We start from the raw sequence: 23652 nt of genomic DNA on the forward strand, positions 1-23652 counted from the left end.
TTTTTCTTTATCGTGAAAATGCCATACCCCTGTACTCACGTCTCCTGTCCGTGACATGCAGGAGGCTAGCAGTGTGTCCTGAGATGCCCCCTCCTCCTCCTCCTCCTCCTCCCTCCTCCTCCTCCTCCCCCGCTGGGTGGTGTAACAGCTCTTTGGCAACGAGGTCTCCTGAGCTGGAGGGTTTCAGCAGCTTCTGGACGTCTTTATTGGGCTCTGTCACACACGCACACACACACACACACACACACACACACACACACACACACACACACACACACACACACACACACACACACACACACACACGCAGTGAATCAAGTGTTTGCCACAGACTTGTGTCTACAGAACAGCACAGGTATTTTATGGCTGTGGTTTACTTTCATTTTAAGTAACTTTTTTGTGCCTTTATTGCCTCAGGAAGAAATAAACCCTATTCTAACGCCTTCTGCCCTCAAATCACCTCCTGAGATTTGCCTTGCGTGTCAACCAGTAAGACGCCCTGAGAGCGCCCTGGGTGACGGCAGACTGCTGGGCGAGCGCTGACACTTTGGCATGGGGGGGTCAGATCAACATATGGAATGAATTCTGTACTGGCCATATATGGAGCGTGTCTTGAGTGTACAGGGTTTGATGAGGTCAGATCAACATATGGAATGTCAGAACAGGTTAGCTCCACATATGGAGATCTAAGGGTGGCAGCGGGGGCAGTGTCTTGAGTGTACATGCAGGGTTTGATGAGGTCAGATGAACATATGGAATGAATTATTTATTGGCCATATAGCGTGTCACGAGGTGTGACGGACAGACGCACGGACGGACGGACTGACGGGTTTTACAGCTTTTGATTACCAGACGGGGCTTCAGGCCAGCCCAGTTAGGGCCCAGTAGGGCCGGGCCCTAATTTTCAGGCCCCTGTTGAGAACTCTAGTTTTCCTCGGCTGCCAAGTACATATATTTTTGGGGGTCCTTGACATCTAAATGTTTGAGAACCACTGACATAGAAACATAGTTTTTTTCAGAAAACTGTCCCAATTCGACGTCAGGCCTATAATTGGGTTAAGCAGGATGTTTCCTTGAGACTATCTCGAGACAACGTGCATGGCTCATGTCGTTCCAGGTGGATGAGTCACAGAGCACAGCTGGGAGTCTGGGCAATTATTTCCTTATGAAGGTTTCTGTTCCATCATGTCTCCCTCCTCTCTGCATTAAAAACCCATTTAGATCTGAAAACGATTCTAAAAATGTCTTCTATGACAGTTTTTTGAAAAACTCATGTTTCTATGTCAGTGGTTCTCTAACATTTTCATGTCAAGGACCCCCAAATATATATGTAATTGGCCGCCAAACCATATCTGAAAATATCTGAAGCAAAGAGAATCTTGCCAGTACTGTGAGCACAATCCTATAGGTATTTCATTAGATTGGAGCCAAGCAGACAGCATCTAATTGCCCCCACTAGATTTAGATTTAGAGAACAGCTGCTGAATTAAAATACAGTAAAAATGTCGAAAAAGCAGTGTCTATGTGTATTGCAATACATTATATATTTCAAAATGCAATATTCAGCACAAAAAAGGATAAACTAAATAAAAATGCATTGCAGCAGGTTTGGATAAGTATGTCCATGTACTGTAGCTCTTATGGGAGACAATCCTTGTATATTTGCTACCTGCATGCTGGTATACTCCAGATGGCTGCTACCATTCAGACTGCAGCATTGGTCCCGGACTACTGAATCATTACACAACCAGCTGTGACATGCACCCCACCAATACTGGCCCTATTCGAAGGTGTGATAACGGCCATACTGGCCCCATTCAATGGTATGATAACGGTCGAATCCGCTGTGACATTAGACTACTGAATCATTACACAACGAGCTGTGACATTAGACTACTGAATCATTAGACTACTGAATCATTACACAACGAGCTGTGACATTAGACTACTGAATCATTACACAACGAGCTGCGACATTAGACTACTGAATCATTACACAATGAGCTGTGACATTAGACTACTGAATCATTACACAATGAGCTGTGACATTAGACTACTGAATCATTACACAATGAGCTGTGACATTAGACTACTGAATCATTACACAACGAGCTGCGACATTAGACTACTGAATCATTACACAATGAGCTGTGACATTAGACTACTGAATCATTACACAATGAGCTGTGACATTAGACTACTGAATCATTACACAATGAGCTGTGACATTAGACTACTGAATCATTACACAACGAGCTGTGACATTAGACTACTGAATCATTACACAACGAGCTGTGTCATTAGACTACTGAATCATTACACAATGAGCTGTGACATTAGACTACTGAATCATTACACAATGAGCTGTGACATTAGACTACTGAATCATTACACAATGAGCTGTGACATTAGACTACTGAATCATTACACAACGAGCTGTGTCATTAGACTACTGAATCATTACACAATGAGCTGTGACATTAGACTACTGAATCATTACACAATGAGCTGTGACATTAGACTACTGAATCATTACACAACGAGCTGTGACATTAGACTACTGAATCATTACACAATGAGCTGTGACATTAGACTACTGAATCATTACACAATGAGCTGTGACATTAGACTACTGAATCATTACACAATGAGCTGTGACATTAGACTACTGAATCATTACACAACGAGCTGCGACATTAGACTACTGAATCATTACACAATGAGCTGTGACATTAGACTACTGAATCATTACACAATGAGCTGTGACATTAGACTACTGAATCATTACACAATGAGCTGTGACATTAGACTACTGAATCATTACACAATGAGCTGTGACATTAGACTACTGAATCATTACACAATGAGCTGTGACATTAGACTACTGAATCATTACACAATGAGCTGTGACATTAGACTACTGAATCATTACACAACGAGCTGTGACATTAGACTACTGAATCATTACACAATGAGCTGTGACATTAGACTACTGAATCATTACACAATGAGCTGTGACATTAGACTACTGAATCATTACACAATGAGCTGTGACATTAGACTACTGAATCATTAGACAACGAGCTGTGACATTAGACTACTGAATCATTACACAACGAGCTGTGACATTAGACTACTGAATCATTACACAACGAGCTGTGACATTAGACTACTGAATCATTACACAATGAGCTGTGACATTAGACTACTGAATCATTACACAATGAGCTGTGACATTAGACTACTGAATCATTAGACTACTGAATCTGAAGCTGCGACATTAGCAATCATAGCGACCTAAGGTCCCATTTACTATGAAAACGTGCAATTCCCGTCCGTGTATCACTCATACATGGAAAAGCCCCCATATATGGCGCCCAGGTGACATCACTATGACATCTGGGCTGTATTTTGCGTGTCTTAAGTACCAGTTATTATTCCCTAACTTGAGTAAACTAAAGACCTGGAGGCGTGATCAATTCTCTTTGGCCACTCAGAATAGCCAAATGGCATTGATCACGCCTCCAGGTCTTTAGTTTACTCAAGTTAGGGAATAAGACCTGGTACTTAAGACACGCAAAATACAGCCCCTGATGTCATAGCAAATGCGATCTGCTCTCACAAATAATTAAGCCCATATGGAAGGATCAACATATGGAATGTCAGAACAGGTTCTGACGTTCCATATGTTGATCCTTCCCCATCGATGTCTCCCTTTTGACTGATACGTGTCCATTGCAACTCTAGACGGGCCCGCCCCAAAGTGATTAGTGCCCGGCAGCATGGCCAGTACAGAATTCATTCCATGTTGGTCTGACCCCCCATGCAGAAGGGCCAGTACAGAATTCATTCCATGTTGATCTGACCCCCCATGCAGAAGGGCCAGTACAGAATTCATTCCATGTTGATCTGACCCCCCATGCAGAAGGGCCAGTACAGAATTCATTCCATGTTGGTCTGACCCCCCCATGCAGAAGGGCCAGTACAGAATTCATTCCATGTTGATCTGACCCCCCATGCAGAAGGGCCAGTACAGAATTGATTCCATGTTGGTCTGACCCCCCATGCAGAAGGGCCAGCGCTCGCCCAGCAGTCTGCCGCCAACGAGGCACATACGTGCACGCGTCCTCACCCTTAGGCGTCTTACTGGTAGCTGCTCTGTGTGTGTGTGTGTGAGAGAGAGAGAGAGGTCTGATGGAGTGAAGTTTAACAGCATACATATTTCACTCTTTCTCTCTCTATAGCTCTCACTCACCGTGCGCATGCGTGGTGCGTGCGTGATGCGTGTCACGGATAAATACCAATCTCACTACAGTGTTTGCCGAAGGCAATTAATTTGTTTAGAAAGAGCTCAAAGAAATTGATACTTTCACTGCAAAAATGAAAAATCTATTCAATGTGTACACTATCTGCCAGCAGCTTCATTCCCCATTATCGTCACCCTCTCCAGTTGCTGCGTCTGATAGTGAAACCAATTTTCTGTCTACACTTTGTATCGATTGCCGTAGTCTAGAGCCGTTTACTTGTCCTGCTTGTGAACATGTGCGCCCCCACTGGGAGGACGTACTGTAGAGCCTTGGTCCTATAGTCCTAATGTACTCCTCCTGCCCAACACTCCCTCCTGCCCAACACTCCCTCCTGCCCAACACTCCCTCCTGCCCAACACTCCCTCCTGCCCAACACTCCCTCCTGCCCAACACTCCCTCCTGCCCAATACTCCCTCCTGCCCAACACTCCCTCCTGCCCAACACTCCCTCCTGCCCAACACTCCCTCCTGCCCAACACTCCCTCCTGCCCGAAGGAGTTCGTGCAATGACAATTCTCACCCTCCGCCCAGCTGCCAGGCTCCCCTCCTCCAAACACGGGAAAGAAATGCAAATTCCACGAAATATCTATAAGCCAGAGAGGGTCACTTGTAAGAAGATATTTGGCTTTGACAGTATCTTAGATTAGATGTGGGCTATAGGCAGTGCAGAAACATAATTGCCTTGATAACGTCAAAGCCCTTGACTCAGACGCCTGTGGAATTACCGGAAAAAGTGATTTTTAGCACGGAAATCTGTTAATTACGGCAACGCCATTGTGATTGTATAGGATTAACTCTGTTCCTCCCTATCACGCATACAGGCTCCCTCTGAATCGCTAACCACAGAGAGAGAGAAAGTGTGTAAGAGCCAAGACAGGAACGCATATTATCCATGAGACAGAAAGATAGACGGAGAGAAACAGAGAGATGGACAGAGATCCATGTTTGCCCACACAATTTAATCAAACTCAGTGTGTGCCTCAATAAATCAATCTTCTTTAGATGGTGAGAGAGCACGACGGATTTTTGCCAGTTCATTGTGCTTTCTGTGTCGTTGGCTGTCCTATAGTAGTCTAATGGATATTTCTCCAGGAATCAATGAAAGAGTACTACAAGAATAAATAGGATTGTTACTTCTAATTTATAGCTCGCAAAGACATGACACCAAATTACACTGTCCACTAGTCCCTTCCTAACGTTTTAGTCTAGTTTTTATTTGTTGACGAAATTGTCAGTATATTTAGTCTTAGTTTTAGTCATCATAGCTTAGTTTTTAATTAGTTTCCATTTAGTTTTCGTCAGTAGAAAAAGGTAGTCGATGAACATTTTTCGTCTTAGTTTTAGTCGACAAAAACAACACTGTTTCAAACTCCAACCGTTAATTTATCTTCCATTCTGATTATATGTAGATTATGCATATGTTTGTATTTCAAGAAGATTGTAGCTTTGTACTGTAGCTCATATAAATCAATTTGATTGATTGACAAAGACTGTGAGTGGACGACACCATAAAGCATTACACTTGTTTACAAGAGGGTCCATTGTTCAATTCAACAAAACATTTAGAGACGTACAGAATAGATATATATAGCCAAAGAACAGAACAGAAATTCATCATAAAGGAGGTAAAAAGGAAAAGAAGTATACCGGTATACAGTGAGGGGAAAAAGGGGTGGGTGGGGGATTCAGATTTTACGGGGGCCAGTTCCGAATTGCAGCCGTCCGTATAGGTGCCCTTTGAGAGCGGTTTTGAAGGAGTCATGGGATTCGCATGTCGTAATGACTGTAGGTAGGACGTTCCACATTTTGGTGGCATAGGAGCGAAAATACTTTAATCCCTTGTTTGTGCCGAATCTGGGTTGCACATGTTTTGTTGCACTCCCTCTGGTGTTGTGGATGTGGAATTAACCACTTAACCACGGGTCCGCGTCAATATGCCGACGGTCCATTGGTCCGATCGACAACCTACCTCAAACCCTCACCCTAACCCTAACCTCCCCCGGGGCAGACACCTAAACCTAACCACCCACCCTCTCCCGACCCCCAGCGCACCTCGGACCAATGCTCCTTCGGAGCAATGGTCCGTCGGATCATAGGGTGCTTCCCCTTAACCACCATCTAATAGTTGTATAACGGTGTCAAGTTCAATTTACAAGCTCACAACATCACAATGTGATGTAGATTGGAAATTAAATCTTTTTGCTGTGTGTGCCTACAATGGCATGCCAAAAATAGGGACGGCATGTTGAAATTAGTTAACACCCTCCAGGCAATGCGATGTGTGTGTTACTGCGTTTTCGTCCTGTAAACTTAAACTGTATACCTTCAACTCCTACAGCAACATTCATGTACAATTCACTAGTGATTAGTGAACTAAATAAACTAACTAACTGACTTTGGGTTTTTTTATGAAGTAAAACATATAGCGTAATTGTCAGCAGTAAACTAACTGAAATGGTCCTCTCATTGTTTCCCCTAACACAACCATTTAGGCTGTTGTTGTTTGTTGACTAGGGTCCATCATGCCATTTACTCCAGTCTTGCACTTTGTAAGTCACTCTAGATAAGAGCATTTGCTAAATGTATAAATTCAAATTCTAAATGTAGCTATCCCACAGGGAGCTGTGAGTTTTCAAATTACTTATACTTAAATATACAGAATCAGATGTTCCACCTTCATCCCATACTGTTTCACCACCATTATCAATGAGGAGGGCCCAGGGATACACGCACGCACGCACGCGCGCACACACACACACACACACACACACACACACACACACACACACACACACACACACACACACACACACACACACACACACACACACACACACACACACACACACACACCCTGCTGGCAGAAAATATGTTGTTCCAGGGACCCCCTCAAAGAAGCAAAGATTTTAGTTAAAAAGGTACGTTTGAAAGAATATGTTCAAAGATTTGCGCCACATTTTCACAAATTTACACTAATTAGCCCGCGAAGCCCCATTTGAAACGATATGCCAGGGACCCCCCATAGGAGAAGATTTTTACGTCTGTAGCAGTGATCCTCAACCCGTTTAATTTCAAGGACCCCCAGTTTGACATGCATTAGTAGTCTACGGACCCCCATTTAATGGCATTTCTATCTCTGGAACCCCAATGTATATTGTAAAATCAATGCTAATTTAACTCAGAGAGTATACAAATGGAACCAACGGGTTCGTTTGGTTCCATTTGTACACTCTCTGAGTTACAGACACATACGGGTCCGTTTTGTTCCAAACTATCATTTAGCTGGGGACCCCCTGGAACTCCCTCAGGGACCCCTGGGAGTCCCCGGACCCCACTTTGGGAACCACTGGTTTACTATACAGTAAAATAAGCCACTATTCACAATAACACGCCAAATAACAGGATGATGAGACACAATGGCATGCAAATCAGCACTAGTGATATTTGTTTATAATTTGTACATTAGCATAACTATATGTTAATATAGGCCTAATGCTAAAATAACAAAGTTTTGGTTTTTATGACTACGGAATTTTGATATTCTTGAGCCTTACAATACTAACACATATTTGGTGCCTACAGGTACAGGTTAGGTTATACTCTTACTACAGTGCTACCTGAGTATTGCACTAATGGATGTCCTTGATATGTATTGCTTACACAAAAAATCCATTCGTCACAACCATGATTTCAGCTAAAATAATCAGTTGTGAATTCCAGTATGTAAAATCCAACATAACTTTGATGCATAATAGGCTAAAGTATAGCTGCTCTCATAACATGCAGGCATGACACTCAAAAAGCTTAATGTATAACAACAACTGTTATTAATGTGGATAAGATCACAAAAAAATGATATCACTAACTAACAAATGAATACTTAGTAAGATGGGAAAGACAGGAAGACAGGAAAGGTGAAAGTCCTGGTGGACAGTCAGACAATCCACCTGGATACGCATGTCATTAGATCAATGACTGTCTGTAGAGTTGCTACTGCTATGGAATTTACATAACATTTTAATTATAGACCATCAGCATTTGAAAGAGAGTGGCCCGTCTTAAGATCAAAATTAAGAACACACTACTAAGGAAAGAAGGCAGCTCTCTTACTCAAGCAAGCTATTTATGCCACACATGATCTACGATTTTTAAAAGACAAAGACGCTAGTATGCATGTTAACACATCAGCAAGGTTGTGGTCGTGTTAACACACACAGCGAACAGAAAGCGGTATAGGGGGTACCTACCTGGGCTCCCTGCCCCTCCCTGTGCCTCCATGCAGCTCAGCCGACAGGGTCCTGCTGTTCACCACAACAGCATGGGAGAGAGTGGAGCAGACAGACAGAGGAGAGGATGGAATGGAAGGGAGGAAGAAAAGGAGGCTGTGTTTGTCTGTCTCTCTGTGTGTGTGTGTGTGTGTGTGTGTGTGTGTGTGTGTGTGTGTGTGTGTGTGTGTGTGTGTGTGTGTGTAGACGAGAGAGAGAGAGAGATACACTCCCTCGGATGCGCTGCTGCTGCTGCTCTCCTTTCTGGTCACCAGTTGTTCTAGATCTCTCATCCAGGTGCTGCTCTTGGTGTCTCTCACACACTCAACCTGGGCGGCACTACCTTAGAGCACACTGCACTGTCACACACACACACACACACACACACACACACACACACACACACGTGCACTCACACATCCATCCCACGGTGAGGGAGGGAGAGATATATGGGAACATCACACACAACAAATTGCTCTGCAGCCACTTTGTTTAGTATTAAAGCCCCGGCATTGTCAACGAGCTTTGGTGGGAAGAGAATACAGAGAGATCGAGAGAGGACAAAGAGAGAGGGAGAGAGGAGAGGAGAGGAGAGGAGAGGGGAGGGGAGGGGAGGGGAGGAGAGGAGAGGAGAGGAGGGGGGAGGGGAGGGGAGGGGAGGGGACAGGAGAGGAGAGGAGAGGAGAGGAGAGGAGAGGAGAGGAGGGGGGAGGGGAGGGGAGGGGAGGGGAGGGGAGGGGAGGAGAGGAGGGGGGAGGGGAGGGGAGGGGAGGGGACAGGAGAGGAGAGGAGAGGAGAGGAGAGGAGAGGGGAGGGCAGGGGAGGAGAGGAGAGGAGAGGAGGGGGGAGGGGAGGGGAGGGGACAGGAGAGGAGAGGAGAGGAGAGGAGGGGGGAGGGGAGGGGAGGGGAGGGGAGGGGAGGGGAGGAGAGGAGAGGAGGGGGGAGGGGAGGGGAGGGGAGGGGAGGGGACAGGAGAGGAGAGGAGAGGAGAGGAGAGGAGAGGAGAGGAGAGGGGAGGGCAGGGGAGGGGAGGGGAGGGGAGGAGAGGGGAGGGGAGGGGTAGGCTGGCTGGCTGGCTGGCTGGCTGGCTGCCAAGAATGAGACAGAATGGGGAGGCGGGGAGGGTTGTGGAAGTGTGTGTGTGTGTGTGTGTGTGTGTGTGTGTGCAAATGGAACACAACCACCCTAAAGACTAATCATTGTGTATATTCCTGCACTATACCAGCATCGAGTGATCTTCCTACATATAATTTGATCTATTGAAGATTCTGACCTTCAAATGTACATCATTCTTGTTTTGATTGTATTGCTGTATTGTTGTATTGTTCTTTCTGCTTTGGCAATGGAAACGTATGTTTTCTCATGCCAATAAAGCCCTTTGAATTGTGTGTGTGTGTGTGTGTGTGTGTGTGTGTGTGTGTGTGTGTGTGTGTGTGTGTGTGTGTGTGTGTGTGTGTGTGTGTGTGTGTGTGCGTGAGTGTTCAATCGTTCAACAGCAATAGTATATTTAAAAACTGCCCATCGATTTAGCCTACCTCCAACTTCCTCAAATGGAAACATAGCAATTATACACCATCTTTGGGAATTGGTTCCTTGTTCGGTGATGCAAACAGGTGCCAGGATATCTGTGAAACACGCACAATATATTATATATTAGACCTACTGAATGTGTTCTTGATATATATATATATATAGCAACACAACAAAATAAAATACCTTACAGCTGCACGCATGCATTCCTTATCCCTGGACCATGATGCTAGGACACATTAAACACTTGAACCACAGCCATGCTAGTAGACAGCGACCTCTAGTGGGAGCATCTAGGACAAGACGCGGGACGTCACGTGATCGTGTTTCCATGACAATGCTTCTTGTTTGCAGATCAGTGGACACTCCAGCCTCCAGGATGGTTGTATGCTATGCTAGCCGCTCGTAGCTGCTAACTTTCTCTTCTACAACTACGACGTAAATATTTACTTGATATAACAAAGTGCCCACAATATTTTACAATGGTAAGTAAACGTCTACGTTCAGTGTAACGCGTCAATGTGGTGGATGAGTCGAAGAAATGTTTTTTAGCTAACACAACGGCTAGAATGTGGTTCTGTAATCTGTAGAATTTGGTGCTTGCAAGTAAACGCAGCATAGTAACAATATAATATGTGATCAGCCTAGCTCTGTTCTAGCCCCACGAGTCAGAACCCAATGGTACTGAAGTTTCTGACATTTTTGAGACCCAGTTAGCCGGTTCGGTTCGGATTGGGCTGACCCAGGGGGTTCCGAGAGGGGCTAGCTCTGGTTCATAGCTCTAATGCGTTAGAGCTACTGTATGGACCAGAGCTAGTGATCAGCCATGCTTTTAATAAGGCATGTTTTGATATATAGCTAAGGCTACAGAGCTATAGTTTTGATAATGAAGTTTCAAAAGCTAAATTAAACTGAACAACTTTAGCCCAAGCTAATAATGGAGATGAGTACACCCACCTACCTTAAAACAAGACTTCCCAAAACAAACTGGTCAGGCTCCTACAGTACTTAGCCTCACCCCTGCCCACTTTGACAGGCATATGGCTTAGCATCTGGCATCTTGCAATGGGTCTGGTCCACAAGATTCAATACAGTCCACACACACAACACCAGAGGGAGTGCAACGAACCATGTACAACCCAGATTTGGCACAAACAAGGGACTAAATTGTTTTCGCTCCTATGCCACCAACATGTGGAACGCCCTACCAACAGTCATGAAGACATGCAAATCCCTTGACTCCTTCAAAACCGCTCTCAAAGGGCACCTACGGACGGCTGCAATTCGAAGCTGGCCCCCGTAAAATCTGAATCTGCCCCCCCCCACCAACCCCTTTTTCCCCTCACTGTATATGTTTCTTTTCCCTTTTTACCTCCTTTATGATGAATTCCTGTTCTGTTCTTTGGCTATATAGAAGTGTATTTGTATGTCTCTAAATGTTTTGATGCATTGAACAAGGTGGACCCTCTTGTAAACAAGTGTAATGCTTTATTGGGTTGTCCACTCACAGTTAACAGTCTTTGTATTTTGTTTGTGCTTGAAATGTACTGTAATTCTGCAAACTGTTAATACATAATTCAATCATTCAATCAAACCAACCAACTACTAAATCATTATGTATTTGCAACCAACGCAGCCACCCAAAGGCAAGGGCGCAAACAAGAAACCTAAGGAAAAGAATCCTACGGTGATCGATGGCCTTTCCACGGAAGAGATGTCTAAGGAGCAGGTAATATTCAGCTCAATATCTGTTCAATAGATGTATTTCTTCTTAACATATTTCTTTGACACTTTGTTCAAAGGTAGCAGGAGCACTTAGGCCACCTTTACCATATGCTATATACCGGTAATAATGGATCACACACACACACACACACACACACACACACACACACACACACACACACACACACACACACACACACACACACATTTATGCCTGTAACATGTGTTTTTATTATCGTAGAATTAATGCACATGGTAACTAACTATGAACTCTCAGGTGGTTAATATGTATACCGGTAGGCTGATTAAAAGGTGCACAAAGTTGACTGTTACTACACTCTAAAAAACAACCTGTTTCTGTATGGATTGGAAGCTGGAGGAGCACATTGTGCGCCTCCGAGAAGAGCTGGACCGAGAGAGGGAGGAGAGGAACTACTTCCAGCTGGAGAGGGACAAGATCCACACCTTCTGGGAGATCACCAAGAGACACCTTGAAGAGAGAGAGGCTGACCTGAGGAACAGGGACCGAGAGATGGAGGAGGCCGAGGAGCGCCATCAAGTGGAGATCAAGGTAAGCATGAGCACACTCCTCTTGTCAGCGTATTGCAGTGTAAATGTGTTTACCATTTGACATAGAGTGCCCAAGTCCTGACGTCACTCGCTCGTCCCCTCGATTCCCCTGGTTCACGGAAGAAATTTCTCTTTGGAGAATAACATGGGGTCATCTTAAAATCGTTTCATATAAGCATTGTGGTCCGAAAATAAACAAGCTGTCTCTGTATCGTTTGTGACAGTCAGTCACTTATATTTGATACAGTCTGTTTCTAGCGAAAATGTAACTAATAGAGTGTATGCGCGTGACATCATCATCAAACCCGGAAGTTATGCAGGAACGCCTACTGAGTGGCAAAAAACTACTTTCTGGCCTTGACAGCCCATACATCCAAACAGAAAAGTCCTATTTGATTGTATTAAACAATGTTAAACTCACTTTGCCTGTTGCTTTGCCACTCGATGTGCCATTTACTTTAAGCATGCGCATACCCTCTATTCAGCAGCAGTAACATTAGCGTTTTCTCTCAGTCAGTTGATTCTTCATATCCATATGAGTGAAGCGGCCTGGATGATTTGTTTATTTTTCAATCACGGTTCTTATATGAGGCGATCTAAAATCCCCCTATGGGGATTATAATGCAAATAAAAAGTACATGAACCCGTGGATTTGCGCCCCTCTACCGATATTGACGTCAGACTTCGGTACTCTATTGCAAGAGTTTAGCATTAATCTATCGTATCTTGACATGTTTATAGACAAATGTAGTCCACACAGTAAAACACTCCGTTAATTAAATTCAGAGTGTTAAAATGGACAAAAAGGCCAAAGATGCCCTTAGGTCTGCAAGCATACATTTTATACCAATATTGATGAAGCAATGCCAATAATTAGTTGCTACGAGAGTGAGGTCTAGCCAACACAAACTCGGGATTGCTGGATCGCTGCCCTTCACAATTTCCTATCCAACATCAGGTTCTTGAGCTCTTGAGTGTTGTCAGCCAAGCTGTCGCGCCGCAGCACGTCAACATACAGTAGGTGGTATACTTCTTTCCTCTCCTGTCTTTGCCCTGGGTTGGCTCCCATAGGGTCAATTTACTTGCCTCAAGTTCTGGGTGCCTGACGCATTGCCCTGCCAGCCTCATCCTTCTCTCTCTGACTTTGTCCGTGACCCGTGGTAGGTCCCCATAGAGGTCCACATTTCTGATGTGGTCCGTCCATGTGACACCTAGTGCCATTCGTAGCATTCTTGTGTAGACTCCATCCAGGGCTTTTCCCTGTTGTAGTAAGGGTCCATGTCTCGCAATAATAATGTGACCGTCAATGACTTTGTACTCGCAGAGCAGCCAGTCTGCCTGTCTCTGTCTCCTTAAGGGCATCAGCTGTTAGTGGGGATGGGGGCTCCTTTCACCAGCAAAACAAAAATAAAAAACATGCAGCAATGAGTTTAATAAATATAATATAATAATTAGGGATGTCCCGATCCAGATACCACAATTTCTGTGTATACCGATACCAGAGAATAATATAATAATTAAAGAAAAAATATCTTATTTTGAAGTCCACCGACCGGGAATAGTGTTTATAGTTATCTAGCTATATATCTTGTGTTGTGTTTATAGCAGACTCCTCACTCAAATGTGCAATTGCATTTCGGGCAACTTCAAAGCAAACTCCAAATGCCCCAACATTTTATTTACCTAGTGTCAAGAGTAGGGGTGGGTCCCGAACCTCGGGACCAATCCGGTACCGAACCGAACATGCTCGAGTACCGGGTACCCATTACAATAATTCAATTTCGGTTCTCTCTATCGGTTCCTGGGTGACACCCTGCACGCACGCACGGACGCACATAAAACAGCTGATTATAATCAGATCATGCTACTCGGAGAGCCAGCAACAGAATGGACCGTGGTAATCGCTTCCTATTGTTGCGTTGTCACACGTCTAACAACAACAACACGGAACAATAGACTCTAACGACCCTCAGCCATTGAAATGTTAATGCTTAGATGCATCCAGAAGACGCTACATTTCGCTCCCTCCAGAAAGACTGGAGCGCGCAGAGCGCATATGCACGTAGACACATACATGTCCCGACCCAAACATTGAGGAGCTAAAGTAAACGTGACGTTGTTGTGATTAAACATAATGTGCCACGAAAAATAGCTGTCCATAGATGTCCAAACATGATCGCCTCGTTCGGCCAACAAAATATATCTCCCTCCCTCCACAGAAGCGCAGTGATGCCTGATTTATTCTTCGTCGTACACGTGTTATGCTTGCATGCTGAAAATGGCTGATCGAAAAGCTCACAACGCATTGCGGACGCAACACGTTGTGAGCTTGTCGATCAGCTATTTTTAGCATGAGGAAATATGCAGGCTGTGAGAACTGAGACCCTTCACAATAAAAGCATGCAGCTTTCACAAGATGGCCCATAATAAAGACAAGGAAAAGGATTAAGAATTAGGTGGCATTTCACATTGCATATGAGCTATTCTTTTCTCCAAAATGTATTTAAAATAATTAAGGAATTAATTTGGATAATGGTAATGGAGATATTGTAAAAGTTGTCACTTTATTAATCCTTTATTAATCCCAACACGTATGTATGTGTGTATATATATATATATATATATATATACATTACCTGACATTGAGCTTTTTTGTTAAACATTTGACCTCTTTTATATCATTTTGGAACCGAAATAGGGAACCGTTAAGAACCGGAATCGATAAGCAGAACCGGAATCGGTACCGGACTCGAAAAATCCTAACGATACCCATCCCTAGCTATAACCCATCGTTTTTTTCATTTTTTCATTTTTGTCAAATCATCAAAAATGATGAAAAACGGCGCGCTATAGTATGCCGTACGATATAGGCTATAGCCCATGGTCCAAAATGATGAGAAACGAGGATAACTTTTTTTTTCAAAATTTCAAAAAACATGGGCTATAACCCATCGTTTTTGTCATTTCGTCATTTTTTTCAAATCCTCAAAAATGATGAAAAACGGCGTGCCATAGTATGCCGTACGATATGGGCTATAGCCCACGGTCCAAAATGATGAGAAACGAGGCTAACTTTTTTTTTCAAAATTTCAAAAAACATGGGCTATAACCCATCGTTTTTTTAATTTTTTAATTTTTGTCAAATCATCAAAAATGATGAAAAACGGCGCGCTATAGTATGCCGTACGATATAGGCTATAGCCCATGGTCCAAAATGATGAGAAACGAGGATAACTTTTTTTTCAAAATTTCAAAAAACATGGGCTATAACCCATCGTTTTTTTCATTTTTTCATTTTTGTCAAATCATCAAAAATGATGAAAAATGGCGCGCTATAGTATGCCGTACGATATAGGCTATAGCCCATGGTCCAAAATGATGAGAAACGAGGATAACTTTTTTTTCCAAAACTTCAAAAAACATGGGCTATAACCCATCGTTTTTTTCATTTTTTCATTTTTGTCAAATCATCAAAAATGATGAAAAACGGCACGCTATAGTATGCCGTACAATATAGGCTATAGCCCATGGTCCAAAATGATGAGAAACGAGGATAACTTTTTTTTCCAAAATTTCAAAAAACATGGGCTATAACCCATCGTTTTTTTCATTTTTTCATTTTTTTCAAATCCTCAAAAATGATGAAAAACCGCGTGCCATAGTATGCCGTACGATATGGGCTATAGCCCACGGTCCAAAATGATGAGAAACGAGGCTAACTGTTTTTTTTCAAAATTTCAAAAAACATGGGCTATAACCCCATCGTTTTTTTCATTTTTTCATTTTTGTCAAATCATCAAAAATGATGAAAAATGGCGCGCTATAGCATGCCGTACGATATAGGCTATAGCCCATGGTCCAAAATGATGAGAAACGAGGATAACTTTTTTTTCCAAAATTTCAAAAAACATGGGCTATAAACCATCATTTTTTTCATTTTTTCATTTTTGTCAAATCATCAAAAATGATGAAAAACGGCGCGCTATAGTATGCCGTACGATATAGGCTATAGCCCATGGTCCAAAATGATGAGAAACGAGGATAACTTTTTTTTTTTCAAAATTTCAAAAAACATGGGCTATAACCCATCGTTTTTTTTATTTTTTCATTTTTGTCAAATCATCAAAAATTATTAAAAATGGCGCGCTATAGTATGCCGTACGATATAGGCTATAGCCCATGGTCCAAAATGATGAGAAACGAGGATAACTTTTTATTCCAAAATTTCAAAAAACATGGGCTATAACCCATCGTTTTTTTCATTTTTTCATTTTTGTCAAATCATCAAAAATGATGAAAAACGGCGCGCTATAGTATGCCGTACGATATAGGCTATAGCCCATGGTCCAAAATGATGAGAAACGAGGATAACTTTTTTTTCAAAATTTCAAAAAACATGGGCTATAACCCATCGTTTTTTTTATTTTTTCATTTTTTTCAAATCCTCAAAAATGATGAAAAACGGCGTGCCATAGTATGCCGTACGATATGGGCTATAGCCCACGGTCCAAAATGATGAGAAACGAGGCTAACTTTTTTTTTCAAAATTTCAAAAAACATGGGCTATAACCCATCGTTTTTTTAATTTTTTAATTTTTATCAAATCATCAAAAATGATGAAAAACGGCGCGCTATAGTATGCCGTACGATATAGGCTATAGCCCATGGTCCAAAATGATGAGAAACGAGGATAACCTTTTTTTCAAAATTTCAAAAAACATGGGCTATAACCCATCGTTTTTTTCATTTTTTTCAAATCCTCAAAAATGATGAAAAACGGCGTGCCATAGTATGCCGTACGATATGGGCTATAGCCCACGGTCCAAAATGATGAGAAACGAGGCTAACTTTTTTTTACAAAATTTCAAAAAACATGGGCTATAACCCATCGTTTTTTTAATTTTTTAATTTTTGTCAAATCATCAAAAATGATGAAAAACGGCGCGCTATAGTATGCCGTACGATATAGGCTATAGCCCATGGTCCAAAATGATGAGAAACGAGGATAACTTTTTTTTCAAATTTTCAAAAAACATGGGCTATAACCCATCGTTTTTTTCATTTTTTCATTTTTGTCAAATCATCAAAAATGATGAAAAATGGCGCGCTATAGTATGCCGTACGATATAGGCTATAGCCCATGGTCCAAAATGATGAGAAACGAGGATAACTTTTTTTTCCAAAATTTCAAAAAACATGGGCTATAACCCATCGTTTTTTTCATTTTTTAATTTTTGTCAAATCATCAAAAATGATGAAAAACGGCGCGCTATAGTATGCCGTACGATATAGGCTATAGCCCATGGTCCAACATGATGAGAAACGAGGATAACTTTTTTTTTCAAAATTTCAAAAAACATGGGCTATAACCCATCGTTTTTTTCATTTTTTCATTTTTGTCAAATCATCAAAAATGATGAAAAATGGCGCGCTATAGTATGCCGTACGATATAGGCTATAGCCCATGGTCCAAAATGATGAGAAACGAGGATAACTTTTTTTTCCAAAACTTCAAAAAACATGGGCTATAACCCATCGTTTTTTTCATTTTTTCATTTTTGTCAAATCATCAAAAATGATGAAAAACGGCGCGCTATAGTATGCCGTACAATATAGGCTATAGCCCATGGTCCAAAATGATGAGAAACGAGGATAACTTTTTTTTCCAAAATTTCAAAAAACATGGACTATAACCCATCGTTTTTTTCATTTTTTCATTTTTTTCAAATCCTCAAAAATGATGAAAAACCGCGTGCCATAGTATGCCGTACGATATGGGCTATAGCCCACGGTCCAAAATGATGAGAAACGAGGATAACTTTTTTTTCAAAATTTCAAAAAACATGGGCTATAACCCATCGTTTTTTTCATTTTTTTCAAATCCTCAAAAATGATGAAAAACGGCGTGCCATAGTATGCCGTACGATATGGGCTATAGCCCACGGTCCAAAATGATGAGAAACGAGGCTAACTTTTTTTTTCAAAATTTCAAAAAACATGGGCTATAACCCATCGTTTTTTTAATTTTTTAATTTTTGTCAAATCATCAAAAATGATGAAAAACGGCGCGCTATAGTATGCCGTACGATATAGGCTATAGCCCATGGTCCAAAATGATGAGAAACGAGGATAACTTTTTTTTCAAATTTTCAAAAAACATGGGCTATAACCCATCGTTTTTTTTCATTTTTTCATTTTTGTCAAATCATCAAAAATGATGAAAAATGGCGCGCTATAGTATGCCGTACGATATAGGCTATAGCCCATGGTCCAAAATGATGAGAAACGAGGATAACTTTTTTTTCCAAAATTTCAAAAAACATGGGCTATAACCCATCGTTTTTTTCATTTTTTCATTTTTGTCAAATCATCAAAAATGATGAAAAACGGCGCGCTATAGTATGCCGTACGATATAGGCTATAGCCCATGGTCCAAAATGATGAGAAACGAGGATAACTTTTTTTTTCAAAATTTCAAAAAACATGGGCTATAACCCATCGTTTTTTTCATTTTTTCATTTTTGTCAAATCATCAAAAATGATGAAAAATGGCGCGCTATAGTATGCCGTACGATATAGGCTATAGCCCATGGTCCAAAATGATGAGAAACGAGGATAACTTTTTTTTCCAAAACTTCAAAAAACATGGGCTATAACCCATCGTTTTTTTCATTTTTTCATTTTTGTCAAATCATCAAAAATGATGAAAAACGGCGCGCTATAGTATGCCGTACAATATAGGCTATAGCCCATGGTCCAAAATGATGAGAAACGAGGATAACTTTTTTTTCCAAAACTTCAAAAAACATGGGCTATAACCCATCGTTTTTTTCATTTTTTCATTTTTTTCAAATCCTCAAAAATGATTAAAAACCGCGTGCCATAGTATGCCGTACGATATGGGCTATAGCCCACGGTCCAAAATGATGAGAAACGAGGCTAACTTTTTTTTTCAAAATTAAAAAAAACATGGGCTATAACCCATCGTTTTTTTCATTTTTTCATTTTTGTCAAATCATCAAAAATGATGAAAAACGGCGCGCTATAGTATGCTGTACGATATAGGCTATAGCCCATGGTCCAAAATGATGAGAAACGAGGATAACTTTTTTTTCCAAAATTTCAAAAAACATGGACTATAACCCATCGTTTTTTTCATTTTTTCATTTTTTTCAAATCCTCAAAAATGATGAAAAACCGCGTGCCATAGTATGCCGTACGATATGGGCTATAGCCCACGGTCCAAAATGATGAGAAACGAGGATAACTTTTTTTTCAAAATTTCAAAAAACATGGGCTATAACCCATCGTTTTTTTCATTTTTTTCAAATCCTCAAAAATGATGAAAAACGGCGTGCCATAGTATGCCGTACGATATGGGCTATAGCCCACGGTCCAAAATGATGAGAAACGAGGCTAACTTTTTTTTTCAAAATTTCAAAAAACATGGGCTATAACCCATCGTTTTTTTAATTTTTTAATTTTTGTCAAATCATCAAAAATGATGAAAAACGGCGCGCTATAGTATGCCGTACGATATAGGCTATAGCCCATGGTCCAAAATGATGAGAAACGAGGATAACTTTTTTTTCAAATTTTCAAAAAACATGGGCTATAACCCATCGTTTTTTTTCATTTTTTCATTTTTGTCAAATCATCAAAAATGATGAAAAATGGCGCGCTATAGTATGCCGTACGATATAGGCTATAGCCCATGGTCCAAAATGATGAGAAACGAGGATAACTTTTTTTTCCAAAATTTCAAAAAACATGGGCTATAACCCATCGTTTTTTTCATTTTTTCATTTTTGTCAAATCATCAAAAATGATGAAAAACGGCGCGCTATAGTATGCCGTACGATATAGGCTATAGCCCATGGTCCAAAATGATGAGAAACGAGGATAACTTTTTTTTTCAAAATTTCAAAAAACATGGGCTATAACCCATCGTTTTTTTCATTTTTTCATTTTTGTCAAATCATCAAAAATGATGAAAAATGGCGCGCTATAGTATGCCGTACGATATAGGCTATAGCCCATGGTCCAAAATGATGAGAAACGAGGATAACTTTTTTTTCCAAAACTTCAAAAAACATGGGCTATAACCCATCGTTTTTTTCATTTTTTCATTTTTGTCAAATCATCAAAAATGATGAAAAACGGCGCGCTATAGTATGCCGTACAATATAGGCTATAGCCCATGGTCCAAAATGATGAGAAACGAGGATAACTTTTTTTTCCAAAACTTCAAAAAACATGGGCTATAACCCATCGTTTTTTTCATTTTTTCATTTTTTTCAAATCCTCAAAAATGATGAAAAACCGCGTGCCATAGTATGCCGTACGATATGGGCTATAGCCCACGGTCCAAAATGATGAGAAACGAGGCTAACTTTTTTTTTCAAAATTAAAAAAAACATGGGCTATAACCCATCGTTTTTTTCATTTTTTCATTTTTGTCAAATCATCAAAAATGATGAAAAACGGCGCGCTATAGTATGCTGTACGATATAGGCTATAGCCCATGGTCCAAAATGATGAGAAACGAGGATAACTTTTTTTTCCAAAATTTAAAAAAACATGGGCTATAACCCATCGTTTTTTTCATTTTTTCATTTTTGTCAAATCATCAAAAATGATGAAAAATGGCGCGCTATAGTATGCCGTACGATATAGGCTATAGCCCATGGTCCAAAATGATGAGAAACGAGGATAACTTTTTTTTCCAAAACTTCAAAAAACATGGGCTATAACCCATCGTTTTTTTCATTTTTTCATTTTTGTCAAATCATCAAAAATGATGAAAAACGGCGCGCTATAGTATGCCGTACAATATAGGCTATAGCCCATGGTCCAAAATGATGAGAAACGAGGATAACTTTTTTTTCCAAAACTTCAAAAAACATGGGCTATAACCCATCGTTTTTTTCATTTTTTCATTTTTTTCAAATCCTCAAAAATGATGAAAAACCGCGTGCCATAGTATGCCGTACGATATGGGCTATAGCCCACGGTCCAAAATGATGAGAAACGAGGCTAACTTTTTTTTTCAAAATTAAAAAAAACATGGGCTATAACCCATCGTTTTTTTCATTTTTTCATTTTTGTCAAATCATCAAAAATGATGAAAAACGGCGCGCTATAGTATGCTGTACGATATAGGCTATAGCCCATGGTCCAAAATGATGAGAAACGAGGATAACTTTTTTTTCCAAAATTTAAAAAAACATGGGCTATAACCCATCGTTTTTTTCATTTTTTCATTTTTGTCAAATCATCAAAAATGATGAAAAATGGCGCGCTATAGTATGCCGTACGATATAGGCTATAGCCCATGGTCCAAAATGATGAGAAACGAGGATAACTTTTTTTTCCAAAATTTCAAAAAACATGGGCTATAACCCATCGTTTTTTTCATTTTTGCATTTTTGTCAAATCATCAAAAATGATGAAAAATGGCGCGCTATAGTATGCCGTACGATATAGGCTATAGCCCATGGTCCAAAATGATGAGAAACGAGGATAACTTTTTTTTCCAAAATTTCAAAAAACATGGGCTATAACCCATCGTTTTTTTCATTTTTTCATTTTTTTCAAATCCTCAAAAATTATGAAAAACCGCGTGCCATAGTATGCCGTACGATATGGGCTATAGCCCACGGTCCAAAATGATGAGAAACGAGGCTAACTTATTTTTTCAAAATTTCAAAAAACATGGGATACCGGTATAACCCATCGTTGTTTTTCATTTTTTCATTTTTGTCAAATCATCAAAAATGATGAAAAATGGCGCGCTATAGTATGCCGTACGATATAGGCTATAGCCCATGGTCCAAAATGATGAGAAACGAGGATAACTTTTTTTTCCAAAATTTCAAAAAACATGGGCTATAACCCATCGTTTTTTTTAATTTTTTAATTTTTGTCAAATCATCAAAAATGATGAAAAACGGCGCGCTATAGTATGCCGTACGATATAGGCTATAGCCCATGGTCCAAAATGATGAGAAACGAGGATAACTTTTTTTTCCAAAATTTCAAAAAACATGGGCTATAACCCATCGTTTTTTTCATTTTTGCATTTTTTGTCAAATCATCAAAAATGATGAAAAATGGCGCGCTATAGTATGCCGTACGATATAGGCTATAGCCCATGGTCCAAAATGATGAGAAACGAGGATAACTTTTTTTTCCAAAATTTCAAAAAACATGGGCTATAACCCATCGTTTTTTTTAATTTTTTAATTTTTGTCAAATCATCAAAAATGATGAAAAACGGCGCGCTATAGTATGCCGTACGATATAGGCTATAGCCCATGGTTCAAAATGATGAGAAACGAGGATAACTTTTTTTTCAAAATTTCAAAAAACATGGGCTATAAAGAGTCAACCCCTTACCCCTGTGTCGGATCGGTGGTTAGACTGGCATATTTGCCGATACCGATATGATCCGATATGACCAAATAAGGGCTGATACCGATACAGTATCAGGACATCTCTAGTAATAATGTAATATATCGGCCAAGGTCATAATTTCGATATTGTGCATCTCTAACTTTTTTTTTTACAAGTGCTGTGAATTCAGGTTCCATTAAAATTATTATTATGTTCCATCATCAGGTGTACAAGCAGAAGGTGAAGCATTTGCTGTACGAGCACCACAACACCGTCTCGGAGGTGAAGGCGGAGGGCGTCGTCTCCACCAAGCTGCTGCAGAAGGAGCACGCCGAGTTGGAGAATGAGCTCCGGAAGGGCATGCGTGTCATCAAGGTGGACCTCAAGGAGCAGGACATCTCCGGTGAAAGCCTTTTCAAACATCAAAAACTGGTGAGTAGGACAGTACTAGGTAGGTACCCACAATAATATTGTTATATACGGGTGCAGTATGTAGTTCAGACTAGTCATTGGTCCGACAAACAACCTCATACCCTAACCTAATCATAACCACAAGCACGGGAGCAGCGCATGTTCGACATGCGGACGCATGTCGAACTAATGCTCCGTCGGAATTACATGCGGGTCACCATAATATACCATTAAACCATTCTCAACGGGAACCCCTCTTGGGGTTTTTTTATCGTGAAAATCTGGCGCAAATCTTTATATATATTCTTTCAGAGAACGTTTTTAACTCATATCTTTGCTTCTGGTGGGAGCCCTGCAGTGAACAACATGTTTTCAGATGGGGGTCGGCGGCCAATTATATACATGTTTGGGGGTCCATGACGTGAAAATGTTTGAGAACCACTGACATA

General features: G+C 40.8%; 2 protein-coding genes across 2 annotated transcripts in view; one reads left to right on the forward strand and one right to left on the reverse strand.

Moving 5' to 3' along the window:
• The window catches only part of dbndd1 (dysbindin domain containing 1), a 32455-nt gene extending 23794 nt beyond the window's left edge, over positions 1-8661 (reverse strand). Inside the window, exons 1-2 of the mRNA XM_080790858.1 lie at positions 8554-8661; positions 40-213 (exon numbers count right to left, since the gene is read on the reverse strand). Of these exons, the coding sequence (XP_080646984.1) occupies positions 40-213; positions 8554-8584 (205 nt within the window). The 5' untranslated portion in view covers positions 8585-8661. The remainder of the gene's footprint in view (positions 1-39; positions 214-8553) is intronic.
• Positions 8662-10462: 1801 nt separating this feature from the next.
• drc4 (dynein regulatory complex subunit 4) overlaps positions 10463-23652 on the forward strand; it is a 28411-nt gene continuing 15221 nt past the window's right edge. The window contains exons 1-4 of the mRNA XM_080789269.1: positions 10463-10587; positions 11739-11831; positions 12201-12398; positions 23018-23224. Coding sequence (XP_080645395.1) covers positions 10585-10587; positions 11739-11831; positions 12201-12398; positions 23018-23224 — 501 coding nt within the window. The 5' untranslated portion in view covers positions 10463-10584. The remainder of the gene's footprint in view (positions 10588-11738; positions 11832-12200; positions 12399-23017; positions 23225-23652) is intronic.

Source organism: Protomyctophum bolini (assembly GCF_963924005.1).
Source record: "Protomyctophum bolini genome assembly, chromosome: 1".
NCBI classification, from domain to species: domain Eukaryota; kingdom Metazoa; phylum Chordata; class Actinopteri; order Myctophiformes; family Myctophidae; genus Protomyctophum; species Protomyctophum bolini.